We start from the raw sequence: 21890 nt of genomic DNA, 5'->3' as shown, positions 1-21890 counted from the left end.
CAGGCTCCCTGTGGGGAGTCAGATGGAGGACTTAATCCCAGGACCCCAGGATCATGACCTGAGCCAAAGGCAGACACTCAACCACTGAGCCACCCAGGTGCCCCCCTTTAGGCTTTTTTAAGTCTTAAATAGTCTTTATTTCCATTTTGTCTTAGAATGAAACTTTTGTTGAATATATTATTCTAGGTTGACTGTTTTTACTGCTTTAGAAATGCTGCTGCCTGGTCTTTCACTTGTATTATCTCCAATAAGAAATCTGCCATCATCCTTTCTTTGGTCCTTTATATGAAACCTGTTTTCTTCTCTGGCCGTTTTCAAGATTTTTCTAATCATCACTGGCGTTAAGCAGTTTGATTATGATGTGTCTTAACGTACTTTTCTTCATGTTTCTTGTGCTTGGGCTCATTGAGGTTCTTGGATATGTGGGTTTATAGTTTTCATCAAATTTGGAAAGGTTTGTTATTGTATTTGGAAAGGTATTGTTATATGCCAGTAGTTATTTCTGAAAATATTTGATCTGTACAACCCTCTATGTCTTCTCCTACGGGGACTCCCAATTACCTATTACAACACTTGAAACTGTTCTACAGCTCTTTTTTTTCCCTATGTTTTTGCTTGTCGTGTTGTTGTTTTTTTTTTTAATTTTCTGTGTTTCATTTTGGATGGTCTCAATGACTTGTCTTCAAATTCACAAGGCTTTCCTTCTGTAATGTTTAATCTGCCATTAATCCTTTGTATTTTTCAACATTGTAGATTTTAGCTCTCTATAGATGCAGTTTGTCTTCTTTAATATATTCCACGTCTACCTAACTTTTTAAACATTTGATGTTTAAATCAAACATAACTTCTTTGCTGTTGCTGTTTTTAGAGAGAGAACACATGTGTGCAGGGGGGTGGAGGGGCAAAGGGGAAGAGAGAATCCTAAACAGACTCCATGCCCACCATAGAGCCCAACACAGGGCTCCATCTCATGGCCCAGATCAGGCTTATGACCTGAGCCAAATCAAGAGTCAGATGCTTAACTGACTGAGCCACCCAGGCACCCCTGAAATATTGCCATAACTGTTTTACTGTCATTCACTGTCAATTCTAATGCCTATATCAACCAGTTCTGCTTGGTTTCAGTTATGTCTTCATTGTGAGTCTCATTTTCTTGCTTCTTTGCATGCCTTCTTATTTTTTGATACAATACATTGTTGTATTTCATAAATATTCCTAAGCATTATTTTGGGATGTAGGTATTTGTAAACAGTTTGACCCTTTCTGGTCTTGCTTTTAAGATTTGGCAGGTGGGACCTGGTCAGTGTTCATCTAGGGCTAAGTGTTCTCCACTATCGAAGCAAGACCCTTCCGAGTCCCCTATCCAAGGCCCTGCAAATCTTGGGGTGTCTGGGTCTGGCTGTTGGGAACAGGCAATATTCCTGGCCTTGCATGAGTGCTGTGCACTCTCACCCCTAATCTGTTCGGGCAGCTCATGCCCCCACTGTGGCATTCCTTCACATGCCTATGCTGACCAGTACTCAGCTGCATGCTTGAGGGCATCTCTACAAATACCAAGTGCTCTTCTCTCCAGTCTCTGTCCTGCCAGCTGTTGCCACCTTGATCTCCCTGGTCTACATCTGTCTCTTCAATTCAGGTAGTCTGCTGCGGTCCCCCTGAGCTCCCCACCCCTGAGACATAGCCTGGAAACCCTTTTGAGGCAGTAAGCTGGGACACAAGTAGTGCTCATCTGGTTTGTTTTCCTCCTCCCAGGGATCACTGGGATCACTGTCCTTTACTACCTGATGTCTAGTGTCTTAGAAGCAGTGGGTTTATACATTTTTTTAGTTTTTAGGTAAGACAATTGATCTGGGCCATGTTACTTCATCTAGGCCAGAAGCAGAAGTACTCGGGACCAAGCTGCTTAGCTCTTTTGAATGTCTGTTTTCTCATCTATATTAACAAAAGAACAAGAGTATTCAGCCTGTGGTTTTACTGTGGGAACTGAATGAGACTGGTGTTTGTGCAGCACCCGGCACTTGGCAGATACTCAACAAACACTTGGGTCTTTCCCTATCTCTGCACCTGGCTATTACTTCTTCCTGATTTTACCAGGGGTTATCACCCTGATTCCTGGCTGAACTTTCAGTCAAGGGCTCTATGATGATCAACCAAAGTACATAGTCTCTCCTGGGCTATTCAGATGCAACCCGATCAATTTCATAATTCTGCTCTCTAAAGGACCTGAAAGTGCAAAGCTTATCCTCCTCTCATTGGACATTTACCTTCTCTGAAATCTCCTCCAATTCAACCTATGGGTGTTACTCATTTGTTTATAGGCTGAATATCAGCAGGCTTTAGGTCAGTGATGTGAGGTGGACAGATTTTAAGAGGACCATGCGATTGGCAACCCGGCATGATTTTGTTGGAGTTTCCAACTAAGTCATGAATGTTGATCTTTCCCTTCCCCTTTTAGGTTTCCCTCAGATTTCCCAAGGAGGTAACTGAAGAGCAGATGAATGTTTGCCAGAACTTAACCACTTCTCTCTCCTCTTGTCTTCTCTGTGTCAGTGTCCGGAGGCCGCAGCCGTCTACACCTCATCGATCTCGGCAGCTGTGTGAAAGCTCTTAGCAAAAATCGGGAAGGAAGCTCAGGGCTCTGCCTCTCATTGTCCGCTCTGGGCAATGTCATCCTGGCTCTTGTCAATGGCAGTAAACACATCCCATACAAGTAAGTGACCCTTCCACTGGATAAATGCGCTGGGGTAAGTGTGGTGCCAGGGCTGGGTGTGGGATTTCCACATTCTGGACTGCATTCTGGACTGGGTGTGGGACATTCCAGACTGCATTGTTAGTATGGTGCCCAAACCAGCCTCTACTTACAGTCGTGTATCCCATGATCTTCCAAATTCAAAAACTATGAAAATACTTAAATTTGCCCCAATCTTGACTTTGGGCTGCTCAAGTCAGAGATAATAGGAAGTTATCTCAGTTAGGGTCTCCAATTCCAATTGCCACTGGTAGATCATACCATCACACAGATGCTTCACAAGGGGTGGAAGATTGAACTACTCTTCCCTTGGGAGTTGAGCTGTCCTATTAAACCAATAAAAATACAGGATACCCAGGAAATTTAGGATTTCAGATATGCAACAAATAATTTTTTAGTATAAGTATGCCCCCAGTATTGCATGGACATGGGAATCTTGGCAGCCCTACTTAGGACAGCTCCTAAAGCCTGGGGCATTGCCACCCACCAACCTGCGCAAATGTTTACTTCACTTCCAAGATCCTTTCCCTCTTTCTGTTATACTCTGAGAGGATGAAATTAGAGCTGCTCCTAGGTCTATGACTGGCTATGTCATCTGTGCCTGTGAAGGACCCAGCCCGGGGCCACCCCTCACCACCATCACCCAACTCAGCTTTGCCACTAAACAACATGGTGATGCTAGTGGGTGTTCTCTGCTTATTCAGGGCTCTTCCAAGGTCCAGCTGCTCCTCTCACTAGCTCTCTGAACCTTCACTCATCATAAACTGATGCTTCTAGCTCTCATATCACAAGGATCTGAGACTCAGAATGGTGTGTGTGTGTGTGTGACAGAGAGAGAGAGAGAGAGACAGAGAGACAGAAAGAGAGAGAGAGAGAAAGCTTTTTGTAAAATTTAGAACACTATAGTGGATAATTAATAATGAACCTACCTGCATCTACTTCATGGGATAACACCTACAGAGTTGCCATAAGGAGTAAGCAAATGGACACGCTATCGTTTTTTGTAAATCTGTAAAATCCTGCAAATATAAGTCACTGTCATGTGGGAGGAGAAAGGTAAGTCAGGCCATTTGTTCTACCATGAGTGAGATTCAGGACGAGTCATTGTGTTCTCCTACCCTCTGCCCTAAGGGGATGCCAACACTGTGATTTACTTCTCCACCAGGAGGACCATTTGTACACTGACTTGAGGAGTTTAGATAGCCTAAACCCTATCTGTCTCAGCTCTTGAAATTTGGGAACCTAGCTGGATAAACCCAGAAATGGTTTTCCCAGCCCTTGTGAGGGGCCTTCCCAGTGACAAAAGTATTTCAAGAAGGTTTATAAAGTTTTATTCAGGATCATTTCTGCAGTTGAATAAACTCAACTTGTAATTACAAGAGAGGAAGGAAGGGAGGGAGGAAGGAAGGGAGGAAGGAAGGAAAAGAAAGATCTGGACTGGTACTGTCAGGGTTGCTGACTTAGAGTACTGGCCTCAGTTGGTTTCTTGTCCATAAAAAGGGAACCATGTCTATTAATGTAATAATAGATCACGATGTTAATAAAATTCAAAATATCATGTTATAGGTCACTGATTATATATTAGTGTATCTGTATCTCTTACATTATTTCTGTGGAGTGATGTGCTTCTAGGATTTCAGTAAATATTTGTTGAATTGGTGATGGGGACGGGGAACGGATGAATGTAAGCATGTGAAATTATTTTTACTTCCGACAAAGCAACTTCCTTTTGATTTGAGTTGAATTTCATTGTAAACATACAGGGAATCATTGAGAATTGTTTTTATCAATAGTTTGAGGGCAGTTGTTAAATTAAACATACGTAGTCATAGTATCAGCTAGTCACAGTGACCAGACACCTGCTCCCTTCGGAGGGCTGACAAAATGTGAAAGCTCCACCCACCGTTCCCTGCAGATGTATGTCTGCTTCAGTTCCAGAGTTTTCTTCCTTCAAGTGCTAGCTCTGTGGGAGTGATGATTACATTGTCTGGGTGTGTGAAGTCAGCAGACTTGACATGAGTTTAGAGTCTGCCCAAGACCTGACTCACCATCAGGACCCTCCTGAAGACCTCCTGGGCCCCCAGTTGCTCAGGGCTGGGAAATGTGATGGCCTGGCAACATGGCAGCCTGGCCGTCCTCCTCAAAACACTCATTTACCAGTGCCTCGTCTAGCGTAACCTTGGGCCTTCATGTTCCTCCTATTGTTTGAGACTTAGAAGATCCTCGCTGGCCTAGCATCTCAGCTGCAGCCTCAGCATATATTCAGTATTTGATGTCTGCAAATCACCTTTGCAAAGTGATTCATCAATTAGAAACTCTCCTTTCTCAAGGTCCAGGAAAAGAAGACTAAGATTCACTTGGATCGCCGAGCCAATTGGTGGCAGGATCAAACTGCCTCAGTTTCCACAGTAGCTCCCAGCCCACTTAGCCAGTCCACCACCCCCAAGCCTCATCAAGCTCCCTAATATATTAGCAGCCTGGGCTGCAAACAGCATGGGACCCCCAGCCCAGCAGGAGGGCCCAGATATCCTTTATTAATTAATTCAGTCAAGGCCCTAAAGCCACATTATGTGGCATTTCATTAGCATGCTAAACACCGTTCAGTGTCAGACCTCATCATTTCTGAGAGGGAGGGGAGGTTTCCTGCCTGGGCAGCTTTCTCTCATTCTTGCTCGCTCACAACACAAACTGGAAAACCAAACCCCACATTCCTTACCCTCCCCCACGGCTCCAAAAGCCACAGAACCCCACTACCTCTTCATCTGTCACCCTAGACAACTCTGCACTTGGAACCTGCATTACTTGCGTTTGCTTCTGGGAAATTAACTCAAATGTGCACAGAGGGGATATCGCCTGTCCTCATTTCTCTTCATCATCCTATCAGACTATTTGTCATGTGAGCAAGTAGAACGTGTGTTTGGAGTCATTACCCATCCCAGGCACTCCCGTGGGTACCTTAGGGGTGCCCTGAGTGGTTTTGACTTTGCAAATGAGTTTGCCTTTGTAGATGTCAGGCAGGCGCAGGATGGGCTCCCAACCCTAGCAGCTCCTTAGTGAGGCTTGCTGGCCCATTCCAGTGCTATAAATCAGTCCTACATGGTGGTACCATTCAGAAAAGCATGCACAGAAGGACAGGAGACCACCAGCGGCTCCAGCCTCACCTTCAGTTCTGCACTAGCAGGCTGCACATGTTCCTCTCAAACTTTGGGCAATGTCTTGTCTAGGGAAATCTGTTGTAGGCCTGACCATCTTGACGGTGTGTTTGCAAATTTCTTTCCAGTGTTCATTCCAGCCATTTGCTGTTACCCCTACCACTTCTTAGGCACCAGCATAATAGGTGTCTTCCTTTTTGATAGATGAGAAAAAATAGGGGGAAGCATGGGAATGAATTCCTGTGCCAGAAACTAGTATTGCAGCCCTTGGCCCCAGAAGGGCTCTCACAAGGATCTGTCCATGTGAACTCAGCTTTGGCCCAAGTGCTATTCTATCCCAGCTGATCTTCAGGACTATAGTGTTTCCAGAGATGTGGAAACTCTAACCACCACCCAGTGTCTAAGCTTGTAGGTGAAGGTAGATGCTTTAGTATGGAGGGTATGCCTGTATGGAGCAGGGGTATAGACCCTTAGGAGGCATACCCTCCATACTGAAGTGTCTACCTTCATCTACAACTGTCACTCCATTTGGAGAAAGAATTGCTTTAATAGGCCAAGCAATCTGTTTGTTTATTTGTCAACAAGATGCTTATACTGTCTCCAAACACCAGATACTTTATAATGTCTTGGTTTCCATTTAATAAGAGGTTGTGGAAGATCATTCTGCGACTCTCACGTTGTACCTGAGACCCTCTTTCCGAGTCAACTTGAGACATGGCTCTGCATTACAATCCCATGAAGGAAGTGATGCTCGATGCCTTTCTTCAATGAGCTTGGTCTGTGGTTCCAACGAAGACTTACTCCTTGTTTATTTGCACCAGTTACTGACACGTCAGAGATCATCAAACCTTCCCCCTCGCTGTGGTGAATCTACTGGCAGTGGCAGGGGAGCCTGAGGCAGGCTGTGATCGTTGGCTTGAGACTGCAAGCCAGACCACCAGGAGCCACTTCAAGAGGTTTCTACGCCATAGAAGCAATACAGAGCCCACCATCAGGGTCTCAGATGGGAACACGTTTCCTCCTACGGCCCTAGTGAGGCCAGAAGGAACCAAGGCCATATTAAGAATGTGCCATCATCAGAGCTGCTCATTCAAGTCAGCGAGCAGCCCTGGAAATTCAAATTCAAGTCTGTGACTTTTGGAGAAATTACATTTCATAAACAGAGGCAGCTTTTCCAAAATGTCCACACTTCTTCTCATATGTGAGGGGCTGTGTGGAATACAGGGGAGGTTCCAGTGACCACAGGCCTGCATTCAGCAGGCCTTTCCAGGACTTGCATCTCTGAAGAAGGCAGAAATGCCTCTTTCTTGCCTTGAGAAATATTTTCTCCTACTAGCCATTTAGATAGCCTCTGTTCTCCCCAAACTGGAGACTGGTTCTGTGTCTGGGAAGCTCAGCAAGGGAGCTATGGATTGATATTAGCTACAATACTATTTCCCTGGTTGATGGGGACATGAAAGGTTCAAATGTATATTATTTATATTTCATGTGAAATTAAATAGATATTTTCCACGAAAAATGCAAAGGAGTAACATTTCTCCAGATTTACTGAAGATAGCACAGAATAGAAACTCTTTAAGAATCTTCCCATGAGCATGTGTGTATGTGTGTGTGTGTGTGTGTGTGTGTGTGAGATAGAGAGAGAGAGAGATGCATATTTAGCAACCTTTAAATGTACATTAATGCTGTATTATCTCCTCCTGATTTACAGTGAGAACATCAATTTAGAACTATTTGCACAAACTCCGGGTACCGGTTTATAGCATTCCCTGTTTAGACATAAAATAACCAAAGTCTCAGGTTGCCAGGCAACCACAGAAATGATAATTCTTATATTGCTGCTTCAAAAATATTCATTTTTATACATTTTAATGACTGTTAGGATGCAGAGAAAGTGAGTCCAGAAAATCACCAGGACGGAGACACCTCCCTCCCACACTTTTTTTTTTTTTTTAATGAGATTTTAACCTTGTTTCTTCCGTGCTTCACTCCTAGCTCCTTTTACTTCCCTGGCCAGCGGTATCTTCATATTCAATTATGAGCATTTCCAGAGATTGAGAATATTTTCTTAAGAGTTTAGGCAGCAACTTTCAGTAAATAAACTCTGCCGGGTTTTTCTGGAGCCACACAGGTCATGCAGGGTGAATCGGTTGGGGTCACAAGCCCTGGGTTTAAACACTGATCATTTCTCCACTGGTTTAGCACACAGACTCCACGAATCCTCCTTTTTGTTCTCAAGAGAGCCACCTTTCGTCCCCGTGGAGCCCCTGACTTGGTCACCTTCTCTCGGCAGCAAAGCCACAGTGCACTTCTTCTTTGTTCAGCTGTGTCTCATCCCCGCTGGTTACAGGCCACACGCCCAGAGGACTGGGTAGAAACTAGGAGACATCCTCATTTCCCTTCTGGCCTTTTGAGATGTTTCCTGCCTTTGTGTCCGGTCTTGGAGATTACTAATGAAACTCTCTTCCCTCCAGATTCTGAACGGACTGGCAAATAGGAGAGTATAAATGGTAATTAAAACTCTTGAGCTGCTTAGTCCTGGCAGGGCGCCAGGAGGTCCCCTCCACAAACCAGGATGCCAGGACTCCCACTAATGGGCAGAATCAGACTGGCAGGGCAGCCATGTGGCTTAAGGGCAGGAGAGCATGTGAGAGACTTGTGGGGAGGGAGACAGATGGACAGTCTTTCTTGTGCTGTGGGAAAAAGTGAATGAAAGGGCAGAAGGAAAGGTGGAAACTTTTTCCCCTGATCTTTCGAAGGGGATCAAGGTTCCTAATTTGTGGACTTGATGGGTCATGGAGAGAAGCAGCACCTAGCTTCCGATACTTATTCTCTGGTTTTCCCACAACATTCTGGGTAGTTAGCATGGTGCCTGAATGAGTTCTAAATGAGGCTTATTTCATAATGTGAGTGTAATGATGATAGCTCACAGTCATTGTTCTCTGACTGTGCTTCCGCAACAGTTCCCACACTTGGTGAGCACTTAATTCTGCCGACACAGCCTTACGACCAAGGCACTATTGTGATCGTATTCGTATGGGATACAGATAGCTGCCCCCACCCCCACCCCCGGTACCACCACTTCCTCACACCAGGTCCAGAATGCCATCACGTTCCATCAGTGTTTGTTGGGATAGCAGATGAGCCAAGACCCTGGCTCAGATGTATCTGCAGAGCCTGAGCATGTGTGGTGGGTTGGAAGTGAAGCCATAGTTTCAAGCAGGGGGACCAGCTGTGGCCAGCTGTGCATGGAGGGTCAGTGTCCAGCCCCCACTTTACTGAGATGGCTACCCCAGGTGGGCTGACTCCTGGGGACTCTTGGCAGTGGGCAAAGTGGAATGGGGAGGCTAGAGGAGGGAAGGGAACCTACGCCACTTAACCACAATCAGAAATACCAGATAAGGATGTTGGAATGAATGAGATCCTCCTCTATCAATATCTGTGTGCAGGACCCAGGATAGAAGATCGGAGAACAGGGCTTGGGTTGGCCTCATTGAATGGTGCTCAATGGAACTCATATGCTGGCCTGCTCTACCTGGTTGATCTCTGCAAAATGTCATGAGGCTTTTTGTCTTTCTTAATTTCTGCAATCCTGCCTGACAGTGCATTCCACTGGCCTACTAGTGGGAAAAGCTGTGGATTCTATGATGCTCTCTTAGGCTGTAGGCCCCGGGGTCCCCCACCTAGCCCCTCTGCCTTACCGGTAGGCTCCAGTGGGAGAAGTGTGACTGTATCCCTACCGGGCATGGCCTTGCCAATGAGGCAGTTTCTGACCCTCTCTAGCTCCTAGGAGGTGGCAGTGTCTAGTAGGTGCATGGAGGCATTTCTGGGTGAAGAGATTCCTGTCGGAAGAGGAGCAGTTATCACCCAGCCTATGTCTTGAAGTTTCATTGAGGACGAGAAAGGCAAGGAAGGTGGTGAGGCCAGAGGGGAGAGTGACAACAAGCTGTCAGTGTACAGGATAACGAGCTTTCTCAAATACCAGGCTGATGGGAGCTGCTGTGCAAATTTCCACAGCTGGCAGATAAGGTAGCCAATCCATCAGCTAGAATTTGGGAAGTTTTTCCAGGCTTGGCTCCCAAAGAACTATGTAGTCAAATGCCTGTGGTTTCTAAGTGCTGATCTGCAACACGGGTTGGGGCACTGATGCTGAGCGAGAGCCCTGCTGAGGTCCCCTTTGCCCACGCCCAGCTCCCCTGCTCCGCTGCTGCTGGCAACCACCATTCTCTCCCCTGGATCTCAGTTCAGGTTTTCAAATTCTGCATTTAATCAAGATCCTACAGTATTTGTCTTTCTCTGTCTGACTTCTTCCACTTGCCCTGCTAATGCCCTCAGGTGCATCCCTGTTGTTACAAGTGACAGGATATAACTTTTTTTAGAAACTTATTTCACTTAAATTTAATTAGTGAACATATGGCGTATCATTAGTTTCTAATGTAGAGGTCAGTTATTCATCCGTTGCATATAACATGTGCTTGTTCCATCACGTGCTCTCCTTAATGCATATCACACTGGCACCCAGCCCCCACCCACCTCCCCTCCAGTGACCCTATTTGTTTCCTAGAGTTCGGTGTCTCTTATGGTTTGCCTCCCTCTCTGATTTCGTCTTATTTTATTTTCCTTCCCTTCCCCTATGATTCTCTGTGCTGCTTTTTATATTCCACATGAGTGAAACCATATAATTGTCTTTCTCTGATTGACTTACTTTGCTTTAGCATAATATCTCCTAGCTCCATCTATGTTGATGTAAAATACTTTCTTTAGGATATAACTTTTTAATGGCCGAATAATATTCCATTGCACATATATGTGTGTGTGAGAGTGTGTGTGTGTGTATAACCTTTTCTTCATTCTTCCAGTGAGGGATACTTGGCACTATCCTATCTTCCTTGATTTTAAAAGGCCAAATGGAATGTGATTACCTTTTGTTAAAATGGACAGCTCATACATTAATTTAACAAGAGTTTGTGTGCCTGATAACAGACGTTTAATTAAGAGAATCCAACCCTATGTACTCCTTACAAAGAAGTGAAAGTCTTGACCTACACCTTCCGCCAATGAGTCCATTGAGGCTGAGGGTGAGTGGAAGTTGGGGGTCCAATGCTGTTTTGCTCTCAACTGTATCTGTGTATCTCACTGACCAGAGTGTGATTCAAATAATTAAAGATACATATTTTTCATATAACATGGCCCTTAAATATAAGCCAAGTACTTTTGGTGCTCATCCAGAGACCATGATGTGTTCCAACACTGAAGCAAAACTTGACCATGTTGGGTTTCATGAGGGAAGGGTTTTCTTCCAAGAGATTTTCAGGACAAAGCTTGATAATATAAATTTCACCCTATACTTTCAATCCCAAGTGACACATAGAGTTTAATTCCATTAATCATGGAGCTCAGCACTGTTCTGATCAGCAAGATGGATTCTGACCCAAAGGTTTTCAGGGACTGATTTTGTTATAAGTTGGACAGAGGCTACTGAGCATATAAGAGACAATTTGAGAAATACTCAGAAGACTATCTGTAACTCCTTTTATCCATGTAGTCCTTCCTTCATTCATTCAAAAATATTTATCAGACCCCTACAATATGCAGGGCACTGGGGATGCAACAGAATAACACAGATGATCACCCATCTTGGATGAGTATGGTCTGATGGAGATGCAGACATGGACTTGCCAGGTCCAACACCTAATAATACATGAACGCCAAGTGCTCAACCACCTCTGTGGGAAGAAGGGTCCAAGTTAGCTGGGGAATCAGAAGGACTGTAACAAAAGCTGCCTGGGCAGATGTGATGACTCTGAAGCCCTCCGCTCGTCTATACTCTTCTGTTCCCAGCTTTGTCAAGCTCCCCACAACCCATCCTTTAAACGCCTGAGCCATTCACCATTGCCCTGTCATTTGCTGCAGTGATGTAGATATTGCCTGACACAAATCATGATAAACTGCTGAGCCAAACCAAGACTCCGAATCCACTGCTAATTGTTACTTTTAATGATAACTAATCATCGTATCACCAGTCATGCTGCTACTAGAAGAAAACAGCCAAACTGGTAGGCGGGGGGTGGGGGTGCTCGTTCAGGGCCAGTACACAGAGTGCTTGAGATGCCCTTGGGCACCCAGAGTGCCCTGTGATTACTCAAGGGTGGCCAGATTTAGGCACAGTTAGGCAGTAAAAGGGATGGAGCATACAAATGAGTTGGGGCTCAATTCATTAAGAAACTGTCTTGAACATTAATAGAGCTTCAATCAGGGTATCCAACCATAAATTCTCACCTGTTTCACAACTGGTTCAGGCTCAATTGAGCATTAATAGATTTTTTTTGTCCATGCAAATGAGATGATAATTTAGTTCATGTGCAATTGAACAATTTTCACATAGTTATATTCAAGAAGCAGTATCAAATCGTCTAATGTACCAGTAATTATTTAACATAGAGCTGAGTTTCATTTTGATATACTAAAGAGACAACTGGAGGTTATAGTAGATTAGTTAATAATCTAAAGGGTAGTCGACTTTAAGAGCTTTACAATATTCTGTCCTTTGGGGCAGCAGTCACCATGGCTCTTCACTTTTGTTTATCCATACCACTCTCTTACTCCCTAGCAGTGAGATAGGAAATATTTGGGCAGTGGGAGGGTGGTTTCCAGGTTTGGGATGAAGGGAGAGGTTGGGTCCCTCGTGTATAAGCTTACATACATACATCCTAGCTTTGTGCTCTGACATGCCATTTTTCCCATGGTTACATGTGTGTGCCCTCAAAGCTGGCGTCTGCTCCTTCAAACCAAGCACTGGGCGTAGCGCTCCCATGCACCTGCCATCTCTGCGCATGAACTCCTGCACTGAGGGCCAATTGCAGTAATTTTTGAGAGTGTCCAGAGTACTTCTATGTCATTTTTGGAACAAAGTTCACTATCCCACACCCTCTGCTTGGGGAAAAGGCATCCACTCTTTCCTTCTGGGGATACTCATTGGTGAAGGCCGAGGAAACCGCAGTTTCACGGCCTCCCACACACCTGCCAGAATGCCCTTTTAAAAAGGCAAATCTGATGTCGGCACTTTCTTTAAATCCCACAGTGGTCTCTTGTCATTACAGGCTAGAGGTCAAATCCTTTTATGGCCTGGAAAGTTGGTCATAATTTGGGCCACACCCGCCTTCCGGATCACCGACACTGCCTATAAGCTCCTGAATCCTGACACCCTCCCACAGCCCTCAGCTTTGTACATCCAATTTTTTCTGTCTACAAATGGCCTTATTTGTTCATTCATTCATTCATTCAGTGAATGGTTTTCAAGAACATGCTATATCCCATACCATCCTGGATCCCCTTCCTCGGTTAGTGACTTTCTATTTATTTCTCTTTCATGTTTTCATTGTGAAATTGTCATATCCCCAGATGTAGAGACACATCTGCCCAATCTACGAAATAACAAATCAGACGTCTGTGTGCCCACCAGGCAGGTTAGGAACTAGAACACTTAGAAGGCCTGTGTGCTCTTCCTCTTCTGTGCCTACATTGCCTTCCTGACTTTCCCAGAAGTGACCGCCATGCAGGGTTATGTGTTTATAGTCTCCTAGCTTGCCTGATGATTTTACCACCCAAATTTGTGTTTGGTCTGATTTTGAACTTCACACAAATGGAATCATATTCTCTTCTTGGCTGTTCTCTAACTTCCATTTTCAACCAATATTTCATTCTTGACATCCATATTGGTGTGTGGAGCTATAGTTTGTTAATTTTCTTTGATGTATGGCTTTCCCATTATCAGAGGATATCACAGAGTATTGATTCTTCTGTTGATGGGTTTCTAAGAGATTTTTAAAAATTCTAAGAGATTTTTAAAAATTGAATTTTGTCTAACCCACCTCTGCATCAAGTGAGATGATCATGTGGTTTTCTGCCTTTAATCCTTTAATATGGTAAATTACATTAATCAATTTTTTAATATTAAAAATCCTTGCATCTCTTCCTGTTTATTCTTCAAGGCTTACCTCAAATATTATCTCCTCTTTGAAACTTTGTCTGATCTCCTTTCTCCCCTCCCCCTTCTTTGTTCCAGAAAAGTTGTTTCCCTCCTCTAATCCCTGATGGCATTCTGATGGTATTGTATTATAGGCACTGATGTTATATTTTAATTATTTGTTTGTATACTTATCTCTCCTATCATATGAGCTCATCAAGATAATGACAGTCTTTTTTTTTCCAGGTTCCTTATTTTTGCACTAATTTGCATTAAATCAACCTGATTGAAACCCTACTTTTTTTTAAATTGAAATATAGTTTACACATAATATTACATTAGTTTCAGGTATGCAACATAGTGATTCAACAAATCTATTTGTTATTCCAGGCTCACCACAAGCGTAGCTGCCATCCATCACCATACAACACTATTTCAATACCACGGACTATTTTCCCTAGGTTGTGCATTTTATCTCCATGACTTATTCATTCCATAACCGGAAGCCTGCATCTCCCAACTCCCCTTCACCCATTTGCCCATCCCCCCCACCTCACAATCATCAATATGTTCTCTGTATTTATGAGTCTGTTTCTGCTTTGGTTTGTTTGGGCTTTTTTTTAGATTCCACATATAAGTGAAATCCTGTAGTATTTGTCTTTCCCTGTCAGATTTATTTGGCTTAGCATAATGCCCTCTAGCTCCATCCATGCTGTTGCAAATGGCAGGATTTCTTTCTTTTTATGGCTGAGTCATATTCCACTGCGTATATATACTACCTTTTCTTTATCCATTCATCTGTCAATGGACACTTGGGCTTGTTTCCATACCTTAGCTAATGTAAATAATGCTACAACAAACATAGGGATGCATTATCTTTTTGAGTTAATTTTTTTCCCTTGAGGCAGATACCCAGTAGTGGAATTACTGGAATGTTTATTTCTATTCTTAACTTTTTCAGGACCCTCCATACTGTTTTCCAGAGTGCACCAGTTTGCGTTCCCACCAACATTGCAAGAAGGTTCCCCTTTGTCCAATTCCTTGCCAACACTTGATATTTCTTTTCTTTTTGATTCTAGCCATTCTGATAAGCGTGAGGTGATATCTCATTGTGGTTTTGATTTGCGTTTCTCCAATGGTGAATGATGTTGAGCATATTTTCATGTGTCTATTGGCCATCTGGATGTCTTTTCTGAAATAAATGTTAATGTAGGCCCTCTGCCTATTTTTAATCAGATTATTTGGGTTTTTTTTTCACGTTGCATCTTATAAGTTCTTACAACTCTATTAACTCCTTATTGAGCATGTCATTTGCAAATATCTTTTCCTCTTCGGTAGGCTGCCTTTCCATTTTGTTGATGGTTTCCTTTGATGTGCAAAAGCTTCTCATTTTGGTGTAGTCCCAATAATTTGTTTTTGCTTTTGTTTCCCTTGCCTGGAGTGACATATCTAGGAAAGTGTTTCTATGGTGGTATAAAAGAGATTACCGCCTGTGTTTTCTTCTAGGAGTTTTATGGTTTCAGGTCTCACATTTAGGTCTTTAATCCATTTTGAGTTTAATTTTGTATATGGTGTAAGGAAGTGGTCCAGTTTCACTCTTCTGCATGTGGCTGTCCAGTTTTTCTGGCACCATTTGTTGAAGAGACTGTCTTTTCCCTGTTGTATATTCCTGCCAACTTAGTAGTAGATTAATTAACCATATAATTGTGGGTTTATTTCTCAGCTCTCTGTTCTGTTCCATTGATCTACGTTTCTGTTTTGTGCCAGCACCATACTGTTTTAATTACTACAGCTTTGTAGTGTAGCTTTAAATCTGAGATCGTGTGATACCTCTAGCTGTATTCTTCTTTCTCAAGGTTGCTTCACCTATTTAGAGTCTTTCATGGTTCCATACAAATTTTAGGATTATTTGTTCCAGTTCTGTGAAAAACGCCATTGGTATTTTGATAGGAATTGGCATTGAATCTATAGATTGCTTTGAGTAGCATGGACATTTTCACAATTTTGATTCTGTAATCCATGAGCACAGACTGTCTTTCCATTTGTGTCATATTTAATTTCTTTTGCCCATATTTTATAGTTTTCAGAGTACAGATCTTTGTAATAATCAAAGGGTATTTTATTCTTTTTGGTGCAATTGTAAATGGAATCTTTTTTCTTAATTTCTCCTTCTTTTACTACATTCTTAGTGTATAGAAATATAATCAATTTCTGTATATTTATTTTGTATCCTACAACTTTACTAGATTGATTAATTAGTTCCAGGTGTTTTTTTGGTGGAGTCTTTAGAGGGACCTTACTTCTTTAGTAGCTAATATGAGTCACACATCTAACTTCAACTATTTGATTGCATGCCTCCCAACCCAGAAGATACCTTTGGGCCACCAGACTTGCTTTGTAGCCACTAGAACCCCATTTTCAGCACAAAGTGTATCTCTTTGTGGTGATATCAGCTCTGGAGGGCTGTAGAGGCATTGAAGCTACAGCCCTAGCTCTCGTTCCTGAATCAAAGACAGAGCAAAAATAGATTCACTCCACCAGGTTACTCTGACAATTTGTCCACATCTGTGGTGTATAAAATACCATTCTAAGCATTAGGGCTGATGCCGAGAGCTCACAGACCAGGAGGACAGAGAAACCAGTATGCAAGTGAGAGGACAAGGCATAAGCGGTTAGAAGTCACATTGTAGAGTATGTTTAAAAGAAATACAAAGTTCGGGATCCCTGGGTGGCGCAGCGGTTTGGCGCCTGCCTTTGGCCCAGGGCGTGATCCTGGAGACCCGGGATTGAATCCCACATTGGTCCCCCTGCATGGAGCCTGCTTCTCCCTCTGCCTGTGTTGCTGCCTCTCTCTCTGTCTCTCTCTCTCTCTCTCTCTTTCTGTGACTATCATGAATAAATAAATAAAATCTTTTAAAAATAAAAAATAAAAAAAAGAAATACAAAGTTCCAGTATGTCATCTGTGAATATATTCTCTATGGCAGTGATAAATAATAATAAATATAAGATACAGTAGATTTTCACTATTACAACTCTCCAGATGTCTAGAATTTTGTGGAAGCAAATATGTCTTAGAGTTCATTCAAGGGGTTTAGTTACTTAAACTCTCTCTTTATAATAGGCATTTTATTGCATGGCTTTGGAGTTGATGCCCTAAGGGTCTAAGTCTTAGGGGCATTCCAGGAATGTGTTAGAACTCTAATGAAAGGCTGCCCTTGTGGCCAGCTAATATCCCCAGATTTGGGAATGGCCACCCATCTTTTTTTTTTTTTAAGATTTTATTTATTTATTCATGAGAGACACACAGAGAGAGGCAGAGACATAGGCAGAGGGAAAGCAGGACCTCGGGATCACACCCTGAGCCAAAAGCAGATGCTCAACCCCTGAGCCACCCAGGCTTCCCGCTGCCCGTTTTTTGACAATAATATAAATTTTAAGCAACACCCAGAAGACCCTGTATCCTGGTGCCAAAGAGGACAAGCTACATGTGGATGGGGCTTTGTCAGCTCTCATGATTAACTTTCTACACTGGGTGAAATGACAGTCTCTCTGTGTAAAGCCCAGGAAAGTGCTTGCAGGCCTTTCTCATTTCTGGCTTCTGAGCCTCTACCACCATAGGGAATGGACAGATCCACAACCCAGAGCCCTTGACAATCAAATTCTGAAAAAGCAAACGAGCCCACTTGATTCCTTACTGGAATAATGAAAGCCATCTTGACGATTTCCTTTGCAAAAGGAAACTAGCCACCTTTAAAAAATATACAGTTTGGGGTGCCTGGGTGGCTAGTTGGTTGAGCATCTGACTCTTGGTTTCAGCTTAGGTCATGATCTCAGATTTGTGGGATGGAGCCTGGCATTGGGCTCTGTGCTCAGCACAGAGTAGCTTAAGATTCTCTTTCCCTCTCTCTCTGCCCCTCCCTCCACTTTCTCTCTCAAATAAATAAATCTTTAAAAAAATTAAAATTAAAAAAAAAAAACATAGAATTTGACCTTTCCAAAAGCCAAAGGCTCTCCTCACCAAAATCATTTATTTGAGCCTATAATTTGTAAATGCAAAGAACTGAGTGATTATTTTCTCTAAACACCTTCTGGATGGAGTCAGAATCTCTCTTATGTCATTAAGTCCTCTGTTCAGGGACCCATTTAAGGACCCACTTCACATGGTCTTGGAACCATGGGTTTTGTACAAAAGCAATGAGTAGCAAAGCTACCACTTTTTGAGTATTTGCTGAGTGTAGGTTCAGTCTATACAATACAAACACTCTCTTTTATGCCTCACATGAACCTTAAAAATAGATGCTTCTGTTCTTCCCTTTCTATAGATGAAGACTCAGACACAGAAAGACCTAGCAAATCATCAGATGCCACAGGTACAGTAAGTGGTAAGCTAGGATTAGACCTGGGATAGTTGAGCTCACAGCTGGCCCTTCCATTCACCATGCCATTCCCCAGGGCGTGGCATGATGAAAGCACACAGAGTTAGACCAGGTGGACCTGGGCTAGGGCTCAGCTCCACACAGGCTGCCTGTGTGAATTAAGGATGGTCAGGTTCCATCCGCACAATATGGAGAGGGAAGTAACATATGGGAAGGCATTTGGTGCTCAGTAAAGTGCTGCAAGAATATGACAACAATCTCTCAAGTCTCTTTCAGAGTCATTATCAGGCCTTTGGGAGTCCTGTACAGAACAAGAAGAAACTCATTAGAGACGGAGGTGAAACCTCTCTCCGTGTGCCATAACCTGAGTCTAGACGGAGGGTTGAGTGCTTCACTACGGAATCCAGAGGAAACTGATGGCCATGTGGTCAGCCCTGTGACCCACAATAAGAAAGTGGTTTCTAGTGCATTTCAATCTATTCTCTAAAGGTTTGAGCAAATATAGCAGAATCCCATCATACCAAGCCTTCTTGCTGTATAGATTTGAATAGAAAGTGAGTCTAGCCAGAGGCTCCTATGCATAAGGTCCAGAGATTATGAATTCCTTACATGATGTGGGTTGGCCAAGAAGGCACCTGTCCCCGGTCAGGACTGTCCCAACAAGTACCCCAGAGGCATTTATTTTTCTGGAGATTTTATTCACTAGAGTGAGAACTTAGAAGACTACCACAGTTGTGCTGATAATGACTGATTTGTTCAAATTTCCTAGGCAGTAGAGGGAGCTTTTTGTGACAAGTGAGCCACCCTGTCACTAGTGATAATTCAGGTGCCTAGAAGTCAGAGTCTTATGCTTTCAGGATATTTTTGGCGGTGGTGCTGTAATTTATTGTCAGGATTTTTCCTTTTTCTCATAGGACTTTATATCCACATTACTGCTCGGTGCCAAACTATGCCCACAAAACACTCCCTACACCACCACCGCCACTACCATTATTACCATCATTTGTCACTCCCTATGCTCAGTTCTTTATATATATATATATGTATATATATATATGTATATATATATATGTATATATATATATGTATATATATATGTATATATATATATGTATATATGTGTGTGTATATATATATGTGTGTGTGTATATATATATATGTGCATTAACTAATTTAATCTTCATTTTAACTCCATGGGGCCCATACTAGAAATCGACCAAAGAAGGTTCATTCCAAATGTCCTTTGTCACAGCAGCCTGGAGCATGCAGAAGCAAAAAGAAATCTGCAACTGCATTTGACTCACCTCTGCTAGTGGAGCTGGTAAGGGACAAAATCATAAACAAGCGAAGTTGGATCCCTGTGCCTCACTACCACCTCTGCACTCAAGGCTGGTGCCTCTTCCTTCCACTGGGTGACCCCTCACGTGACCCTCTCCACCCCTGTCCTCCTTTGGCACCATTGCTGACAGCTCCCAGTGCCCAGGGTGTCAGTTACCCCCACACCTGCCTCAACACCAAGGTCTTCACAGGCTCTCCCTTCTCCTGCTCTGTGGCAGGGCAGTGTGGGATTACAATGGTCATATCCAAGAACCAACTAACAACATAGACAGTTGCCATTTTTCCCAACCTTATCAGCACTTGAACTGACTGATTTAAAAAAAAAAATTGGTGGCCATCAGGTGGGTGTTGAATGGCAATATTGTAGTAACTTTAATATGAATCTCCCCAATTACTGGGAAGGTGGAGTATCTTTTCATGTTTGTTGATTATTCTTCTCTGTGTTGCTTTTGCCCAGTTTTCTACAGAGTTGCTTCTCTTTTTGTTGATCAAATCAGGAATTCTTTGTAAACTCTGGATCCTATTCTTCTGTACCATTTTTCCAATCCCCACAGATCTGCAAGTCTCCTTTGGTCATCTACCAAGTGTCCAAACGTGCAGGGGGTCTGTGTCTGGGCTGTCTCCCACTGCTGATGCCAGACTGTCTCGGCCACTGTGGGCTCTGTGAGGTTTTTTTTTGTGTGTGTGTGAGTTCTTTATAGTACATTTGCTTTCCATTGAATGAATTTCTGTTCTCCACTATCTCCTTTCCTCTACTTTCTTTTGGTTTGCTTTTCTATTCTTTATCTCCATCTGAAGATGCCTCCTTGACATAATATTCTCTCTCTGCAATGTAAGCACTTAATTCTGTACATTGCCCACTAGGTACTGCTTTGTCTGTGTCCTCAAGTTTTGTTAATGATGATGATTTCCACTCTCACTTGTTCAACATTCTTTCCAGTTTCCATTATATTTACTTTTTGATCCATGGAGCTAATGTCCACAGTTAAGTTATTTGGAATCAGTTTGCTCTTGGGGCTGGCTTTGCTAGGGCAGGTACAGAGTACCTAGGGCTAGGTTGAGCCACTGTTAGAGGACTCATGCGTTGTTGTTGTTGTTGTTGTTAGCCCCTTCTGAGAACTGCATCCCAAATGCCATACATTAGCAGATCTTTCCACTCTGTCTGCTTGAACACACATTATTTCTGGTCCCATGGAATGCTCACTTGCTCTCTCTCTCTCTCTCTCTCTCCAGCTCTTTTCTTTTACTTTTCTTCTATTTTTGCCCTACAAATTGTAGCTGCCTTGGCCTCCCCAAATTCTGACCTTTGTCTCACTGGTCTCAATAGGGTAATGGCGCTCCTTCTGAACCTCCTTCTTTGTCTCAAAGCCTCTCTAGGAGGTGAGCTGGGGTGCTAGCAGGGCTCCCATCATTAGTTTCTCTTCTCTCAAAGATTACTTTTCTCTGCTGCTCTTGCCCAGTATCCAGGACCCATTTTTGTACTAATATTTTGTTTGGTTTTCTAGTTGTTTAAGTCTGTAGGGTAAATCTAGTTCCGTTTTTTTTTTTTTTTTCCTTCTCAGCACGGCCAGAAGCAGAAATTGGTCATCTCTGATGAATTTCTTGTTTATTTTATTTCTTTAAACATCTTAATTTCCTTAAGCATGTTAATCAACTTTTTGTTGTTTATTTGTAATCTATGTTTGAACATCTCATTCGGCCATCTGTTGTTTCTGCTGGGTCTTTCTCATGGTGCCGCGTTTCTTTGTGTGTATACTCTTACCCTGGGGCTACTCATTTGCATTCACATATTATTTGTGAGAATTCTCTGAGATGGAGGATAAAGATGGTTTACTTTAGCATTTGTGTTTACTTCTGCTTGGTGACTGGGATCACTACCAATTAAGGATGTCCTGCATTATATTCTCCGCTTGAAAAATTTTAGACCACCCGGATATTGAGAATTAAAACTGCAAACTTGCATCAAACCAGCCTGTGGCTTCAAATTCTCAGGACAATTTCTCTTCTAATCAGTGCCATATTTCGAGACAGACGTGAGTTACATGGTCAGGGGGCAGGTGGTATCGAAGGGGATTTTCCTATTAAAATCCTCACTTCGGGCAGGCTCTTGGCTGTGTCTTCTGTTTTCCATGCCCTTTGAAGCCATATAAAGCTAAGCTGAATATTACCTGGTTTGGCAAATGCCTTCAGGGTAAAAGCAAACTTCCCTGTTCTGTTTGGTTCTAGTGAGTTCCCAACTTCGTTTATCTCTTTGGGCCTGACAATACCTCACTCCTACAAGCTCAGCAAAGCATTCAATAAGATTTGT

General features: G+C 43.0%; 1 protein-coding gene across 2 annotated transcripts in view; it reads left to right on the top strand.

Moving 5' to 3' along the window:
* Positions 1 to 21890, top strand: part of KIF26B (kinesin family member 26B) — a 446195-nt gene that overhangs the window by 382144 nt on the left and 42161 nt on the right. For both annotated transcript variants that reach the window (XM_072732821.1, XM_072732822.1), the window contains one exon: positions 2551 to 2710. In XM_072732821.1, the coding sequence (XP_072588922.1) occupies positions 2551 to 2710 (160 nt within the window). The remainder of the gene's footprint in view (positions 1 to 2550; positions 2711 to 21890) is intronic.

Source organism: Vulpes vulpes, chromosome 13 (genome assembly GCF_048418805.1).
Source record: "Vulpes vulpes isolate BD-2025 chromosome 13, VulVul3, whole genome shotgun sequence".
NCBI lineage: Eukaryota > Metazoa > Chordata > Mammalia > Carnivora > Canidae > Vulpes > Vulpes vulpes.
The sequence above is the reverse complement of the archived record's forward strand: the minus strand, read 5'-3'. Positions and strand labels throughout refer to the sequence as shown.